Below are 17633 nucleotides of genomic sequence, written 5' to 3'. Positions count from 1 at the left end.
TCTCCTCCTGTGAAAGCACTGAACTGGCTACCTTATGAAGCCAGAATTCAGCTCAAAAGGCGTGCATTACACACAAAGCTCTACACCTCAATGTTAGAAGGAGACCCGGAGGGTCGGCCGAGTACAGGGGGAGAGGCCTCCGGCGAGGGCCCTCTCCGGCAATCGTACAGACAAGTAACTTCCCCCCCACAGATAGACACCACACAGAGATGAGTTCTGCACACTTTTATATATATCTTTAGGCAAGGTGATGAGCGGTACAGTGGGACCAGGATACGAGGAACCCTTCAATTCTAGTCTTGTTGGGGAAAAGGGTAGCGGGACAGTCTGAATACCGGTCTGATACAGAAGCAGCCAAAGGTGGAGCTCACAATCCTCGAGCTGGAGGGTTCGCAAGGATGGGCCGCGGCAGCGCCAGCAGGCCTGGTAGATGGTTCACGACGAGGAGGGCCGCGGCAGCGCCAGCAGGCTTCGAAGATGGTTTACGACGTGGAGGTCGGGAGGCCCGGGATGAGGGAGTCCAGACACCCAGCAGGGGGGTGGAGCCAGCGCCCGGGGAGGCTGGGGGCGATCGACACCTGGCGGAGGGGAGCCATCGACACTCCTTCTCCCATTGACCTGCCAAGTGGTCTCTTCACCCCCTGGGTGGATGGTGGTGCCTCGATGTTGGGGCCTGGCTGGGCCCGAGGCCGAGGTCGACCCGAGGCCACGAGGCCTGGTCGTGTAGTGTCCAAAATGGCGGCTGGGCCGGAGACCGTGGTTCTGGAAGGGACCCGGGCCAGCCGATGCGGGGGTGTTCAGGAGCCAGGGTTCCGTCGGAGAAGGGCCGGGGTTTGCCCCGGTGGGTTGCAAGGGTGGTTCTTGTCCGGGGAACAGGAGGAGCAGGGGTCTGTGGCCCGCCATGCGGGGTGGGGACGGGCCGGCCACGAGGCCTGTCCAACACTCAAGTCATCAAAATACCTAGCGCAGTAGTTGGTGATCTCTGGCTGAAACAGACAATCAAGGAGTGCCAGAGACCTTGGGCTGAAACCACTGATTTTTCGCCCAAAACGTACAACAGAGCGTTCTCAGGTGCCGCACCGAAAATATGGAACTCTATGGGGCTGATTCACAGAACTAATTTAAGACAAAATCCTAAACTTTCTACTTTTGGTATTCACAGAAGTTAGGATCTTGTCTTAAGACAGACTTAAGACAGACTTAAGACAGAAACCTAACTGAAGTCTGTCTTAAGTCATTCTTAAGTCTGTCTTAAGACAAAATCCTAACTTCTGTGAATACCAAAAGTAGTAAGTTTAGGATTTTGTCTTAAGTTAGTTCTGTGAATCGGGCCCGTTGTTTTCAGACATCAGAAGGCTAACCAAACACGCAAGATTCAAGATAAAAAACAAGATCTTCTTATTGAGTTAATTTGTACCGTAAACATTAAAGAACATCCACATGTGGCTCGCCCAAATACTCTCGCTTAAGGACACAAGACTTGTTTCCCTTGAGGTCATGGTCCCTCTTGCCTCACAGCCTGTAAATGTACTTATCAAAAAGAAATAGATATGTCAACTTTGAACTGGACTGGAATATATTAAATGTTACACAGGACTCTGTACCGGACAAGTTACCATGTACTGAACTGTGAAACGCTCTGATACCCTACGGGGTCAAGTTTGTGCTATACCACACACTGAATAAATGAATAAATAAATAAATAGAATAAGTATTTTTTAATATTTTGTAGGCGTAACCCACAACTGCTGTGGTCAGCTTTTTTTATAGTGGCATTGGGAGATCAAGCACTTTAGACTACTTATATCCCATACAAAATAAATTGTCCCGCTCTCTGGTGTGGTTGTAGGACAAGACAGTAATATGTGGCTTATTATAGAATTATTAAAGAGCACATAGGGGCCAATTAGTATTTGGGGTTGGCTTGCATCCGCCCAACACTGTATCAGTCTGGAATGGCCCAACCATAGCTTGGCGGTTTCGACCTCGCAATTTGAAACATCCATTTCATTATGGCAGCTTGTACGGCGGGCAGAAAAGGCCCGCAGTACAAGCTGCCATATTGAAATGGATCTTTATAAACATCCCTATAGTGCCTGCCATAAGAGGCAGGGACGTTTAGAAGTTCAGAGGGGCACCATAGGTGCCCCCTAGAGCAGTGGGCCGGGGAAATGAGGCAATACTAGGTGTCCTCAAAATCATTTTGTGACATCCTTACCATGTCCGAAAGGCTTTCAGAAAATGGTGACTTTCTGACTCAACAACAGGCTCAGAAGTGCCACGGACGCTCCCTCGGTCCGATGCCATTGCCCAATGTATCGTAATGCAGTGGGCGTACTGCAGGTGCACATGGCATGTCGGTGTCTAACCTATGTTAGACACCGACATGCCATTGATGTCGGACCCACCGACATTGTAATCAGCCCATAATGTTTATGGCATCATGAATAACTACTAAAAGAATCAATCTCTGATTGTTTTTATACATAAGCGTGATTATCACAGAATTTTGATGTAGTAAGGACCATTGTCATGTGACAGGGACAAAAAATGAATCTTCTAAAAAGTGGCACTGGCCCATTAACGAGCCGTAACCCACTAACAGGCAAGCCACATCTTACATGAAACCAGCACCGTTATTTTAATTTATGTGCATACCTCTCCTCTTCCAGAAGGAGGGTGCTATGTCACCACATTTTCATTTTTAAATGAGCACCACCAAAAATAGTTGTGAGCCAGAAGGTAGCATCGAGGTTCCGCACCAACTCCCATGAAGTGCATATTTGTTTATGTTTTTCTTGCCATTACCTAGGGCCGGACTGGCTGTAGCGGGCACCGGGCAAACCCCAGGTGCGCCGCACGGTTGGGGGCCGGTTTTGGGCACCTGGGGCCATTTTTGTTGCAGGGCCGGTATCGGCCCTGTAACAAAAACGGCAGAAAACCGGCCCTGGCAAAGAGCTCGGCGTCACTCCCAAACCCCCCCACCCCCACCCCGCAGGGAGGAGGGTGGGGCGAGCACTTTGCCAGGGCCGTTTTGGTTCCCAGTCTGGCCCTGCCATTACCTCTTGATGCCCCTTGTGGAAAAATCATTAATCCCCTTAACTGCGGCGGCTATTCCGCCGCAGCGCTAAGGGGACGGGGCGGCCGCGCGGCGGTCCCGTGTTCGTGACGGAACCGCTCCGTCACGGCACGCGGGTGAGCTGTGCTTGTGACGGAACGGTTCCGTCATGGACCGGCCCGCTCAATAGAACGCTCAGCGCAGGCGCGGAATTCAAACCGCGCATGAGCGGCGAGCGGGCCATGACGGAACCGTTCCGTCATCAGCACAGTGCACCCGCAGCTGATGACAGAACGGTTCCGTCATCAGCGTGCAAAGGGTTAAAAAGCGGGTTGGAATCTAGCACTGGTGATCACAGAACCTAATTTGGAAACGAACGAGTGCTGGTGCCTATAGTCCTGTTTAGAAGCCAACGGCTGGTGCAATTAATGTTGGCACACGAAATAGTCTTAGCCCAATAGACTGCAAGTTTGAATCCACCCACGCCTCTTTAATTCACTACCAGGCACTACTTGCCCTTTTATCTCAACTTGTCGGTTCCGTCAATCTCCTTTTGTAACTTTTTTTCTATGTTTCTCGTACTGCGTCTTTCCACTTTATGTATTTTCGCCTATCTTGCTCTTGGGAATTGTCTGATGTGGCAAAATAAGTGTGGTTCTCAAAAATGAGGGCAGGTGGCACCCACTGGCAGTGACCAGCTCAAATAAAGTACTGAATGTAAAAAAGGAACAGAGAAAATATGATTTGTGTCTTGCCAGGGTAGGGTATTGGTTGAGGAGCGTGCAGATAGTTGTCTGGAAAAGGGTTAGACATGGGCAGGCAGAAGGAGTTTATTTTGTTCTCTTTAGGTCAAACGGGTCTCTGTGTAGATACATTCATGAGCAACATAAATGAATTATTCAACTTCAATAAGAATACCAAAACAATTGTAAAACTAAAATGATTTGAGTGAAAATTGAGAGGTACTAGAACTGTAAAAAAATGAATGATGTAATAAATAGTATTTTGATAGGGGTTGAGAAAATTAGCTGACCTCAGTTAGCCTTTGTTCCTAATTACTTCGACCTCAAATATTCTATGCCCTAGGAGCACCACCATTCAGGGTTTACCTAGGATTTTTGTAGTCACATGTGCAGAGTTGGGAACACATGAAGTAATTGTAAGTACTTACTAATGCTGCAACCAGCAGATGGTGTCCAGAGGGAAGCAATAAATGTAGCCTTATTAGCAGGCGTCAAAATAACTACGGTATTAGGGTTTGCTACCTTACACATATTTATATATAATGTGAATTCTCCCTTAGTATGGTCCCATTGCACTATGGGGTTTGATGATTCGATACCTTCTACCCTGATTTGTTTTCATGGTTTACAACCTGCACTGGAGTGTGGTTCCATCAGTGGTGGTCCTGGTGCTTTTAAAAATAAGGGGGGTGTGTGTCATGTAGACACTACCATCATGTCCTTGGTTTTGATGTAGTACTTTATTCTAATTCTAGACTACTTTGTGTATACCCTCCTGCTAAGGTGTCAAGTCTCCCCAACAGTTTATCACTCCTGGGTGTGTAAGAGGTTCTTAGAATTCTCTCTCACTCTGGATTTTCACAGCCTGTTCCTGGAGGCCTCCCTTTCAAGCTGTGAGGTTCCCTTCTTTTTCCAAATGGTGAGAGATCTGACAAGCCAAAGGGTGCTTTGATGCTGAATGCAGGGTATAAGGTATCCCTCCTTCCTTCCAGCATTCCGCCCACTAGCTCTCTTCCTAATATTGGCCCCACTTATCTGTGAAGTACATAGGTCTCTACCATCTACCATCATCTCATCTAGCAGCCTGTGCCGACTGTGACCTGTGGCCTTTATTTATTTCTTGGGGTGAATAACCCCACATCTCTTGAGGCCGTCCTGAATTCCTTAAGGCATTGGAAGCAAGCCCACTTCCCCCTTTTCTCCTGTGGACCTCCTATTGGCATGGTCAATCATCTTTTGGAGCCCACCTCCTATAAAGTTCATCCTGCATCGTTCTGACAGTGTGCTCCTGTGTCGGCAGTAGAAGAAGATTGTCCACATGACGGTTTCATGATCACCATGGTCGCTGCTATTCCTCCCCGCTGCCAATATCCCCTTTCAGCCAAGGTCAGCTTTTTTTCCTCCATTTCCTGCCCATCACACCGGCTATGTGAGCCGACACAGAGTGATCTGCGGCCTGCAGATTCTTTCCCTTGTGGGTTGTATATCTTGTATTATGTCCTGAACTCTTCCAATCAGCCTGTTAGAGGGTATTTTATTAATTCATAGGTTATGAAGTTTAGTGGATATCGCTGGAGGTCTTGCCAAAATGGTTGGTGCTGACTGGGTGATTTTGCTTGTCCCTTGCTGGTATGTTGTGTGATGACATGGAGTAGGTGAAGTAAGTGGGTTGGTGGGGAGCTGTAATGACCAAACGTCTTGTCTATCAAGGTTTCCCAGGGTGTGTGGAAGTAGCCCTGTTTAAGGTGTCCTTTTACTGGTTGGCATGTCCATTGTCAACCAGTCAGGGGTTTATAAAGCACTGCTACTCACCCGTGAGGATCTCAAGGCACTCGGGTGGTGAGGGGGGCTGCTGATCCGTTTGGTCGCTGCGGTTCAGTCTTAGTTCCAGGTCTTGAGATCCATCCTAAATTGGGTCAGCGATGCGGATTGCCTGAGTGGAGGGGCAGGGTGTTCCAGGTCTTGGTGGTGAGGTGGGAGAAGGATCTTAATCTGGCTCTGGTCTTGTAGTTCCGTGGGATGGTGGCCAGGGCCAGGTGGGCTGAGCAGAGGTGTCTGGCGGGTACTGGGAATGAGAGGTTCAGATATGCTGGTCCTGCGTCCTGGAGGGCTTTCTAGGCAATTGTGAGGAGCTTGAGAGTAATTATTTTGTTGACTGAGAGCCAGTGGAGTTCTCGAAGCTGTTCGTTAATGTGGCTGCGGAGGGGGATGTTGAGGACCAGTCTTACTGTGGCATTTTGAATGTTCTGTCCAGTAAAGTATACACTGTTGTGATTACTATAATACCCAACAATATAACATATGCAGCATTGTTATGCGTATGGGGGTATCTCTAATATACAGTGCTGGATACTTCTGGATGTTTCGTTTCTTAATGAAAACTGCCGTTTGCGAGCACAATCTACGTTATATGTGCTACGTTGTCAGTGAATAATATGGTGCGTCGTATTTTTTAATGTGTGTGTTATTTCTTGGCGGAAAACGGATGTTATCAGCATCTTGGTACGTAACTGCGGAGTGTGTCTATGCTATATGGATAGTTGTTCATTGTTCTGTCTACTCTGGCCTGTAAGTTAGGTGGTATTGAGGGCACCAGCTGAGCCATTTAAACACATATCTGTACCTTTCAGTACAAAGGTGAAATACTCCAGTGCTCTTTTGGGTGTTGACTCACCTGTTGGACTGACTGTCACAGGAGGAAGGCACACATAGCAGTGAATGCATTCATTAGGATGCATTGAGTTAGTGAGAGGGTGTGTTACACGTTCTTTTCACGTGAGTGAATTGCTGGTCCACCCATTGTTTTGGTATTGATGTCCCACGGCACACCCAGCAACAGCTGTACCTGGTCTCTTCATGATTCTCATAGTAGCAATCAGGGAGACGATAGTCCTGTGACCTTAAAACAGGGTGACCTCATATAGGGCTAACTGAAGTTTGCCCTCAAAATACTGTAAAGATTTCAGAGTTACCTAACTTTATTAAACTCTGCTGGTGAAACTTTCTGCAAAAAGAAGATTTTGTTGACGAACTGTCACGTGAAAGGTTATTTTGCTAGAGATAAAAAAAATTCTACAAAAAAACTTTCCAACTTTTGCAAAATTTCAAAACGTTTGTGAAGAGAAATACTTCCAACTCCTTACACTCCTATTTTAAATCACCTCAGTGAACTAAATCAGCCGTTTATAAAAAAAATAGCCATGCCCTTACAGGGAGATGCCCACCTGAAACCATGTAGAGGCTGACTATGGCTCATCTGGCTACAGTTAAGCAAACAGAACATGTGATATATAAAAATATGTATATGATTTTCATTGCATCTATTAGTTCTGGACTTGAGACATTTTCAGCTGGCTCACCAGCCTCATGCAAGCAAAATAAATCATACATAAAAGTACAGTTATATATAAATACATAAAGGCGCTCTGGGCTGCCCTCTGCATTCATTGGTCTTTTATTCAGGCATTTGGTCAGTCTCACTGGCTCTCCTGGACTGCTCTCTTAGGCTGTGTGTAACACCATTTTTCTGATCATATTTGCACATGTGACCAAAAAAGAAGATTTTTTTGTTATTTCTAATCATCATCTTTTTTTAGTTATCCTCGTGTGCCTAAAATAAGTCTTTAAGTTATAGTAATTCAAATTCAAAAGTACATTTCATTTTCTCGGCCTTAATAAAAATATTAAATTTTCCTGTAATAAGCATTAAAATTAAAGAGAGTTTCTATACGTTTTGTAAGTACCCATTCCTGCTTGGAAGCAGTTCCACTGTTCTCCAAAAATGATATTGCAATTGTTATTACTGAAGCACTATACTGCAAGCAGATGGCCTCAACGTTTAGGTGGGGGCGTGTCTTCTTTTTGTTTTCATATTTTTAGATTTGTGGCCTACTCTTGCAATAAAACAACAAGAATAAAGTTTTCCACTGCACCAGCTTGCCAAGGCCAGCCCCATTAGTTCTTCCAGCGATTGTTTGTTACGTGATTAGCAGAGTTTGTGGTACTATGGTGCCTAGCGTGTGAAATAGAATGTCACATTAAAAGATGCGTGACACTGCCTTGGTTTTGTCTTCAGATGGGGACACTCGCGCCTCAGGGCTGAGCCCTAACGGTGAGTGGTCAGGAGAGGAAGGCGGCAGCGCTGCATCCGGAGGCCTCGTGACCACCAAAGGACCTGGATTTAAAAGGCAGCCGCGCATTCCAGGTTGGTTTGTGAATCTTCGTGATATGATCACCTAATACACCTTGATTGTCTTTATCATATGTATGCTGTGTGTTGTGTGTAGAACAGAGTTCCTTGCTTGATGTACAATAGCAGATGGGCTATAGCCCTGAAACATGTCCTTGTACCAGTTCAAGTTGGTACAATGCATGTATGACCTACAGAAGGACCTACAGAAGGATTTTCTACAGAAGTTTGTGTTTCTGATCATTAGCCCAGAACTCTACTCCACTCACAGGAACACTCTACTCTCAAGGACATCAGGTCAAGCGTCTGCTCAGGTTGAACCACTCTGCTGCCTGCATCCGTAGCCAACGACCAGAGTCATCCTAAGCGACCTTGCCTCTAACAGTAGGGCTGGTACCACAGAAAGGCTACTGCAAGCAGATGCTTTCTGGTGTCAGTCACTAGAAGTCACAAGAGGGTGCTAGAATGAAACTGTGGCTCCAAGGAAGCCATGATGTTATGAGAGGGCGAGTGCCCTAGTGGGAGACTGTCATGTTACCTGGTGCTCTGAAAATCTTTGAGCCGGGTTACCTGGTACACCTTTGTACTGGTCCTTTTTTTTTTTTTTGTCCTCATTTCACCTTAAGTGTCTGCAAATTTTCGCATAAAACCCCCTCCAACCTGGGCGCCCTGGGTCCATGCTCTTGCATATGCTTTTAGGCCGACCAGGCCAGCTTCTTTGTGCGAGGCTTGGTGTAATCATTGGATCACAGGTTTTTAGAACAGCCTCATTTCTGTACCACAGATAACTAATTATGCCCAAATACTCCCCACCCCTTGATCCAGTCTCGCCATACTCAATACTACTCTCAACCAGATCTCATATTGCGGTGGCTTAGGGTCGTTCCATAACCTGCAGATCTCTCTACGGGCCGCTAATATCAAGCAGAGGAGTAAACAGGTCAATTTGTTTCATAGTTGATTTATAAGATTATTTTCAATACCAAACACAACTAAAGACAATTTAAGGTTAATCTTAACTTTAAAAATTCCCTCCAATGCCCTCCCAACATTTTCCCAAAATACCCAAAGGGATCCACAATCAAAAAACATATGCTAATCTTCAGCCTCCACTAAACCAAACCTCAGGCACTTTGGAGCTAAGATTGAAGCATACCTAGCAATCTTTTTTGGAGTGTAGTATAATCTATTCACCACAAAAAAATGATTTTTCTTTAGCGAGGCTGACTTGACATACTTAAATAAATTATGAAGGGAGAGAAAAAACATATCGGCGGAGGCGTCTTCCAAGACTGATGCATTCCATACCTTGTAGGGCGGAGGGAGATCTGTATCCTCTGCATCAATTAACGCCCTGTACCATAGCCCTACCTCATTTTTTTGGTGTTTACATTTTGGAGTGTATTTTCAATCTCCCAGTTTCCACCAATAAGGTCTCCCTCAGCAGCAAACCAAGAACATATTTGCAGATATTTGAAGCGGGAGAAGGGGTCTTTTAACTTAGACCTTAACACATCCCATGGGTGAACTCCATCTGAAGATATTAAATCAGACCAGATGACAAGTCCTGTCCTCCTATTCAGAATAGCTAAGATATAATTTAGGCAGGCGGGGAGCCCTGGAGAGTCCCAAATAGGGGCAAAGTCGGAAAAATATCTTATTCCCCACTTCTTTTCAGGTCTTGCCACACCCTGAGAGCTGACCTCATTACTTTTACTCATACCTTCTTGAAAAATCTGGGAGCACCAAATTTATATAAAAACCCGGTACTACCTCCCTCGAAGTGAACCATGGCATTCAGGATCATCCCCCAAATAGAACCGGGAGGGCTGGAGAGTAGACAGCGGATGTTTTTAGACAAAAAGGCAAGGGAGTATAAAAATACATCGGGGAGAGCGAAGCCACCTTTGAGTAGTCTCCGTTTTAACTTCTTCCAAGATAGCCTTGAGTTTTTGTTAGCCCATATAAAGCTCCCTATCTTACTCTGAATTTTATCCAATTGTTTCCCAGGAAGGTCGCGTGGAACAGCCCCAAACAAGTATGTCAGCTTCGGCAGGATGACCATTTTGACCAGGTTTAACCTGCCGAAGATAGTGAGAGGTAGGCTCTGCCATTTTAAGAAAAGATGATCGATTTCTTTAGGCACTTTCTTCAGGTTCGTCGTGAGGTTGTCCTCTATATCATGGGTTATAGTAATCCCCAAATACCTAAACTCCTCACAGTGCCTCCCAGTATAGCCCTCAACTCCCCCACACATAACCTCAGTCTTAGAGGGATTGACCAAGTATCCAGAGTGCAGGCCAAACTCAGTCAAGATTTCTTCCACCCTGGGAAACACCTCCGCTGGATTGTTGGTGTACACCAGAAGGTTATCAGCATAGAGGGCCAATTTACACCTATTTTCAGATATCTGGAATGGAGTGATCTCCTCGTCAAGTCTGAGGGCTTGGGCCTGGGGCTCAATATAAATATCAAACAACAGGGGTGAAATAGGACACCCCTGTCGTATTCCCCTTTGAATACTAAAACTTGGTGTCAATAATCCGTTAAGAAGAATTACAGCGGAAGCCCCTTCATAGCATCTGGTTAGTACGCTAATAAAAGGTAGACCAAAACCCATTACTTTTAGGGTCTCCCATAAATACAACCAATTCACACGGTCATATGCCTTGGTGGCGTCGTATGCGGCTACCGCCAAGGGTTCCGACCGTGCCACCGCTAGGTACTAATAGGGTGTACTGACACCCTATTAGTTATAAAGTTTGCTCCTGGATGTATCTTCCCGGCAGGAAGCCCTTTTGGTCATTGTTGGTTAGTTACGGGGCTACCCTCACCAACCTCCCTGCCAGAATACTAGTAAAGATCTTATAATCTGCATTCAGCAGGGAGATTGGTCTGTATGAGTCAGCTCTAAGGGGGTCTTTACCAGGCTTCGGGATCAGTACAATTATTGCTTCCTTCCATGACGGGGGGATCCTGCCTTCCGTGCTAAAGATAAAATTAAATAGTTCTCTGAGTCTGGGCACTATAACTTCTTCCAAGGTTTTATATACCTCCCCCGGAAGTGCGTCTGTCCCTGCTGCCTTATTATTTTTGATCTTCTTTAGACAGCTTATTATTTCTTCATCAGAGATTGGGCCTTTTATTAGGTTCTGACCCTCCCTCGACAGGCTAGGTACAGCTTTACTTTTAAGCCAGTCTTAGATTGAAGCGGTAGAAGGAGCCCTGTCTTCTTTAAAAAGCTTAGAAAATAAAGACAGGAGACACCTCTGCATATCCTCCTGGTTGCAAGATGTTGTACCACTCTCATCCACTATTAACTTATTAATGTTGTTCCTCATTCTGTCACCTTTGCTCTTCCTTGCTAGGGTGGCTCCTGCCTTTTCGCCATATTCAAAATTTTCCATATTATAGACTTCCCATTGGGCTCTGAGCTTTTGATCTAATTTATCCCTATAGGCCAAGCGCTGACCCTCCAAGTCCCTAAGAGCTTGCGGAAAGTGTTCTAATACGCAGCTAGCTCTAACCCTTTCTAGCCTAGATATCTCCTTCTCCATCCTTTTAAATTCTGACGTCTCTTCCCTATTTTTGGAGCTTATCCAGCTGTGGAGTGCACCGCGAATATGGGCCTTAAACGCATCCCAAACATACTCCAATGATGTTGAACCCACATTCTCGGTGAAATACTCCACAGTCGAAGTTTTGATAGTTCTTATTAACTCCTCATTTGACAACATTGCTCTTTTCAATGTCCACCTAAGAGCAGTTGTTGATTACCACTTTGAATAAGGCTGGTTATTAGGGCATGGTCAGACAAGATAGATGGAAGAATAGAGATATTTACTAAGAACTCTATACAAGACCTATCTGTAAGAATATAGTCCAATCTAGTAGAGTGGCCATACTTTTTACAAAACAAAGTGAAGCCCGGTTCACCCTCTTGCTTTGAGCTCCATACATCAACTAACCCGAGCTCGTGCATCATATTAATCATCGTCCGACGCATTTGCTGAGCTGCCACCAAGCGGCTCAGGTTAGACCTATCTCTGGAGGGATTGAGAAGGATATTAAAGTCCCTGCCCATTATTATTGGGGTGGTGACTTCTGCAAGTGTGGCCTGCACTTTAAGAAGACACGCCGGGTCGTCGACATTAGGGCCATAGTAAGACACTATGGCAAGTTCTAGCCCTCCCATCGCCACCTGCACTAAAACCCATCTCCCTGATTGGTTCGTTAATGTATACTTAATTGAACTATCTGGGTTAGATCTAAACAGTATTGTTACTCCCTTACTATGCACTGTCTGCTCAGAGCAACGAAAACTCTCCACCCACTTATATTTACTGAAAATAGTTCTTGCTTCAGAATGACCCAAGTGAGTTTCTTGTAAGAGGATAACCTGTGCAGAGGATTGCTCCAAGTATTTCATAATTAGCCTCTGTCTACGGGGGAAGCGGAGACCATTGACGTACCATGACAGGAACTTTATTTCATTCAGTGTCATTCTATAACAGATTGCCCTCCAGTGTTAAACAGGCTAAAAGGAAATTTAAGCTCGCAACTGTAGTGAAAAATAGGACTTTTATTTATTTTATATGTTCTCCCGCTGCAACCCCACCCGTGATCCCCCTGACTTCCACCCTCCCTCCTACTCTCCCTCCCATCCGTGACCCCCCTTAACCCTCTACACCCATGGGGCCTTTGTACTGGTCCTTAATCAACTTTCAGCAAGCCTCTCACACCAAGTATGCCATACAGAGACACGATGAAGTAGAGATGAACTTTCTGGCTGAGAGTGTTTGTTGGCATGGCTGCACCTGACTTTTCAAAAGCCTCACTGGTCTTTTGAGGCACTTGCCTCCTTGGAACCATTCTGATGCCCCTATGGTCTGATCACCCTTTTCCAAGCAGGGCATCATCTTTTAAAATATTTGACTCTTGCTTATCTTAACACTTCCTCTCTTGCCTTCCACAGATTGGGTGATAATCGTGGTGTCCCTCGTGTGCCTGGCTGTGGTTCTAGCCGTGTGCATCGCAGTCAACAGCCGGTATGCGTAAGTACCTGCATCTTGTCTCTTGTTTTCTGGGACTTACCAGCTTTGTTCGCTTAGACTGCAGCAAAGCCTTAGTGTGTTCCATGAAGAAGGTGGTGGGCTCTGCAGTAGGTCCCAGGTGAAAGAATATGGCCTGGAAATGGCACTGATGGAATTACTTCATCTGGATACGGGAGGGCATAGAGGATCCACACAAAAAATGATATAAAAGATACACCTACGACTAAATAACTAATACTAAAATTAATATTAATTTTAAACAATTCTTACAAATTTTCTCATTTATGAGATGGTTTCTTTACCCCTTTTTCTCATTATATCTGTATCAGATTGTTCCTTGCTATAATATCTTTTGATGATAAACGTTTAATCACTCTACTGTTCCATTTTATATTTTTCTGTTAACTTTGGTACTGTATTGTTATACCAATTAAAATTATTTAAAAACAGATATATATATTAGGTTTAATCAAAGTTGTTTGTATATTATAAATTATAACCTTTACTGTTTTGTAACGTTTGTCTATTGTATAGCTCTATCTATCTATCTATCTATCTATCTATCTATCTATCTATCTATCTATCTATCTATCTATCTATCTATCTATCGATCTATCTGTGTATCTATCGATCTATCTATCTATCACTCTATCTATCTATCTATCTATCTATCTATCTATCTATCTATCTATCTATCTATCTATCGATCTATCTGTGTATCTATCTATCTATCTATCTATCTATCTATCTATCTATCTATCTATCTATCTTTCTATCTACCTATCTATCTCTATATTAATAGGATTACGTACAGTTTAGAAATCTAAAAAATTCTTTCCTGCAATGAAATGACTCTCGTGGAAAGGCTAGAGATGTAATATCTCCTGTAACGCAGCTGATGCAATGGCATGCCAACTTAATTTGTCTACACTATTATTCTTGTTCTAAAGGGAAGGATTGTTAGTCTTTCTGTGCAGTACACCAAGAACTTTTAATTAGACAGTGCTTTGTACAAAAGAAGAAATTACAATAAATAATTAGAGCTTTCAAACATGATAGTAAACTAGTCACTGAAATAAACCCGTAGCAGACCCAAAGATAATCTTTGTCATTTAAAAACCACTATACTAGTAGAATTGTGTAATAGGGTCGTCTCAAACAAGTATACCTTTTCTTGCAATCCCAGCCCATCAGTGTCACAGAGACTGTTTTGGTCAATATTAAAGAGAACCCCCTCAAAGCACCAGATGGTGACACTACGGATGTATTGGTGATTCTCATCATTTCTGGGTGTGCAGGGTGGACTCCGGGGTGGGCGCAACAGGTGGTTTTGTTTCCTCATCCCTGATTGTAATTCATAAACCAGGAACAGTCTATCGAATTCTCCGCCAAGTACTTGAAGGTGAGTTGTGGTAGCACCGAGGCGTTGATCTATATCCACCCAGGAGCAATGCACACATGAGACCCTTGACTATTCTAGATGCCTGCAAATGACATACAAACCCAGCTGATAAAAGAGCATGCGTGGAGAAGAAATATCCCTTAATGTCTGCAGCATATAGAATTCTGAGTTACAGAAAACAATTCTTGCTGCAACAGGATAAAATTGACCTATCACGTGGGGCAGTGTTGACACCAGCTCAGATAGTGAGGTGCCTTTGCAGGGATAGGGGGGACTTTATTTCATGCTGATTTCTTCTTTGTCCCACAGGTCTAGCAAGTAGCAAAGAACTCTAACCTACAAGTAATGATGCTTAGTAGAATATGTCCACACCGCCAAACCAACTCAAGGGGGGAACTAATCAGGTCTCTGATATGGTCTACAACAACAGGGGTTATATAGGGGGAAACCCAAAGCACACATTTGGAAGTTGCTGAGACTTTACAATAAAAAGCAAGATCCGTTTAAACTTGAAAAATAGGAGCATAACAGCTGCTCTGAAATCCCTGTTCAGTTCCCGGTGGATTATGGATTGAAACAAAAGGCCTCATGTCTCAGCCCTGGCTAGAGCACATCACTTTAGCATCTACAGAATCGTTTGCTCTATTACAGGCTGCTTCAGCCACATCACAGTAAACTGACTGGTATCAGACCCCCCTAAGAATCATAAGAAATCAGACTTCCACTTGCATCAGCAAGAGGTGTGGTGGAAGTCAGATTCCTTATGATTCTTAGGGGGGTCTCATGCCAGCCAGAGATGGAAGTTCCTGAGATGACCTGAGACCTGAGATGGAAATTCCTCTCAGGTCAACATCGCAGAGATGAATGTAGGACAGTACTGGCAAGCAACTGCAAGGGGACAAGAGATACTCCATAGAATTTCTAATATAATAATAAGAAGGGAGATAGGAGCATTCCTGAACTATAACTCCTTGGCTTAGGTTCGGTGGTGGTACTCAGACAGTAGATATTAGGAAGTTCTCCGGCATATTTACAAAGGCAGCAAAGAGGCCTTCAGTAGAGCCAGGACATGTCTATGTTAGTTTTGAATGGATTCAGCAACTTTCTAACCTCTGAAACCTCCGATCTCATCAGCAGGGTTAAAGAGAACAGAATTACAATCTATCCCTGGATTCTCAAAAGACTAACTTGACCTAATGACAAACTAGAACGTACAGTACAGTGCTTAATTTGAGACAGTGGTTTCCGGTACTCAGCAACGGCACTTAATCATCAACACTGGCACTTTTCATAAGTACCTAATATGGACACCTTCATTTTCGAGGAGATTGAGTGATTTTACCAGAATCACAGGATGTTGTGCCGACGCGAGACTCAACCTGGATCCCCAGCATCTTCGGCCAATTTTCTGTGCATAATTAACCAATGTATAGTAGTGTATATAACCTTCCCCAGCCCTCTAATAAAATGATCCCCCGCCTGCTATTTGACTTTAATGGCCCTTGTGATTGCCTGAATCATTGATCGAGCATCCCGGTGCCACCCACTGTCCCTTGAAGCCAACAGCACTTTCATTTTCTACCTATGACATGGTAAAATATATATATGTTTAGCGCCTGATTCGCAATGGTGATGCCGCGTCCCTATGACCTATCTGCAGGACAAAGAATTTGTATTCACGTAGGTCCAGGCACAGCCAGCGAGGACGAGGGCCTATGGTGCAATGGGTAGTTCCTTCTTTAAACTGCAGTTCATACTTTTTGGAAAATCTTGGAATCGAGTACTAATTAGCATATTTAATGGAATCCCAGGCAGGGATGCCACCATCTGTTTGTAATAAAGTAATGGAAAATACTAAAATATTTGAAGAACGATTACAATGATTAGTACCAAAAGTCTCACCAAAATAAAGATTTGGCCTCCTTGAACACCTGAATGAACAAGTGTAGTGGCCCAGATTAACTGTTCTAAATATTTCACCTCTTGTGAGTGAGCAGGGCTCTATGATCAGAGGGACCCCACCCTTCAGATGAAGAGACTCCCCATGTTGTGGGGGGGGGGGGGCTTCCTGAAACCATAGCTGCCAAGTTTCCCAGGTCCATGCACGCTGTGATGATCCAGTCCACAGTTTTTTCTATTAAATTTTGGGACTTGTAGCCCTCTTTTACAATGGCCTAAACAAGACTCCAAGTCCCAGAATTTAATGAAAAAACATGAAATGGAGCAGCTCATCACGCATTGTCCAGGGAAGCACAGTAGCTATTGTATTGTATTGTATTGTATTGTAATTGCATTTATATAGCGTTTTCTACCCCTGACGAGGCGTCAAATCGATTTTTGCTGAGTAGCATGTTTTGTGTAATTTCTTTGGCAATCAAGAGCTGTTCTGCACTTAGTGCTTAATTTGAGAAGGGGCTTTTTGGTGCTCAGCACCGGCACCTAATTCTCAGCACAGGTGCTTATAGCACCAATTAAGGACCCACTAATTTGGATGACAGGTAACTTTCCCCATAATCACAGGATTTTGAGTCAAGTCAATACTCAAACCAAGTTTCTCAGGTCCGAAATCGGTAGCTCTAGCCATTAGGCACAGTCCTCTCCAGAATGATAAGTGCCGGGGCTCTCGTCGGAGGCAGTTTGCACCAGCACATTTCTACTGTTAACGCTGCCTCCTGAGGAGAGCCCCGGCACTTTTTATTTTACAAATTAACCACTGTCTGCACTAAGAAGGCTTCTGAGCAGACCACAGGTGCACACCAGCCTACCTCTTGACTAAAAAATGCAGGTAAAGATGGGTGTTTAACCCCTTCGCCGCAGGGCTAATTCCCCCGCAGTCCTGGGGGGAGGGTGGTACAAGCAATTCCGTGTGTACGCGGAACTGCTGCATGCTCGCAGAGATTATTTACCATTCTGCGGAGATTTGCGTATCGCAACTACGCAAATTCCGCCAACCCTCCCCAGGAGAGATTCAACCAGGTGTGAGCAGGAGCTTAAAGTGGCCTCTAAACGCGTGAGTGTCACGTTAATGAGTTAGACTTTAGGTCTCTGTAATGACAGAGAGCAGAAATAAGACAATAGCAAAGACTTTAGAAACACTACTGATCACATCTTTTAGAAGCATATCCCCCACTCTTGACATATTTGGAGTCCCCATTCTGTTAAAATGTAGTCTAAACCTACCATTGCC

The 17633-nt window shown here is 44.5% G+C and overlaps 1 protein-coding gene across 1 annotated transcript in view; it reads left to right on the top strand.

The window, feature by feature from the left end:
- The window catches only part of CD44 (CD44 molecule (IN blood group)), a 157661-nt gene that overhangs the window by 127557 nt on the left and 12471 nt on the right, over nt 1-17633 (top strand). The window contains exons 6-7 of the mRNA XM_086959545.1: nt 7877-8005; nt 12966-13044. Coding sequence (XP_086815671.1) covers nt 7877-8005; nt 12966-13044 — 208 coding nt within the window. The remainder of the gene's footprint in view (nt 1-7876; nt 8006-12965; nt 13045-17633) is intronic.

This window comes from Lissotriton vulgaris, chromosome 2_2, assembly GCF_964263255.1.
Source record: "Lissotriton vulgaris chromosome 2_2, aLisVul1.2, whole genome shotgun sequence".
In the NCBI taxonomy this organism is placed as follows: domain Eukaryota; kingdom Metazoa; phylum Chordata; class Amphibia; order Caudata; family Salamandridae; genus Lissotriton; species Lissotriton vulgaris.
Note: the sequence above shows the minus strand (reverse complement) of the source record. Positions and strands in the feature narration are given on the sequence as shown.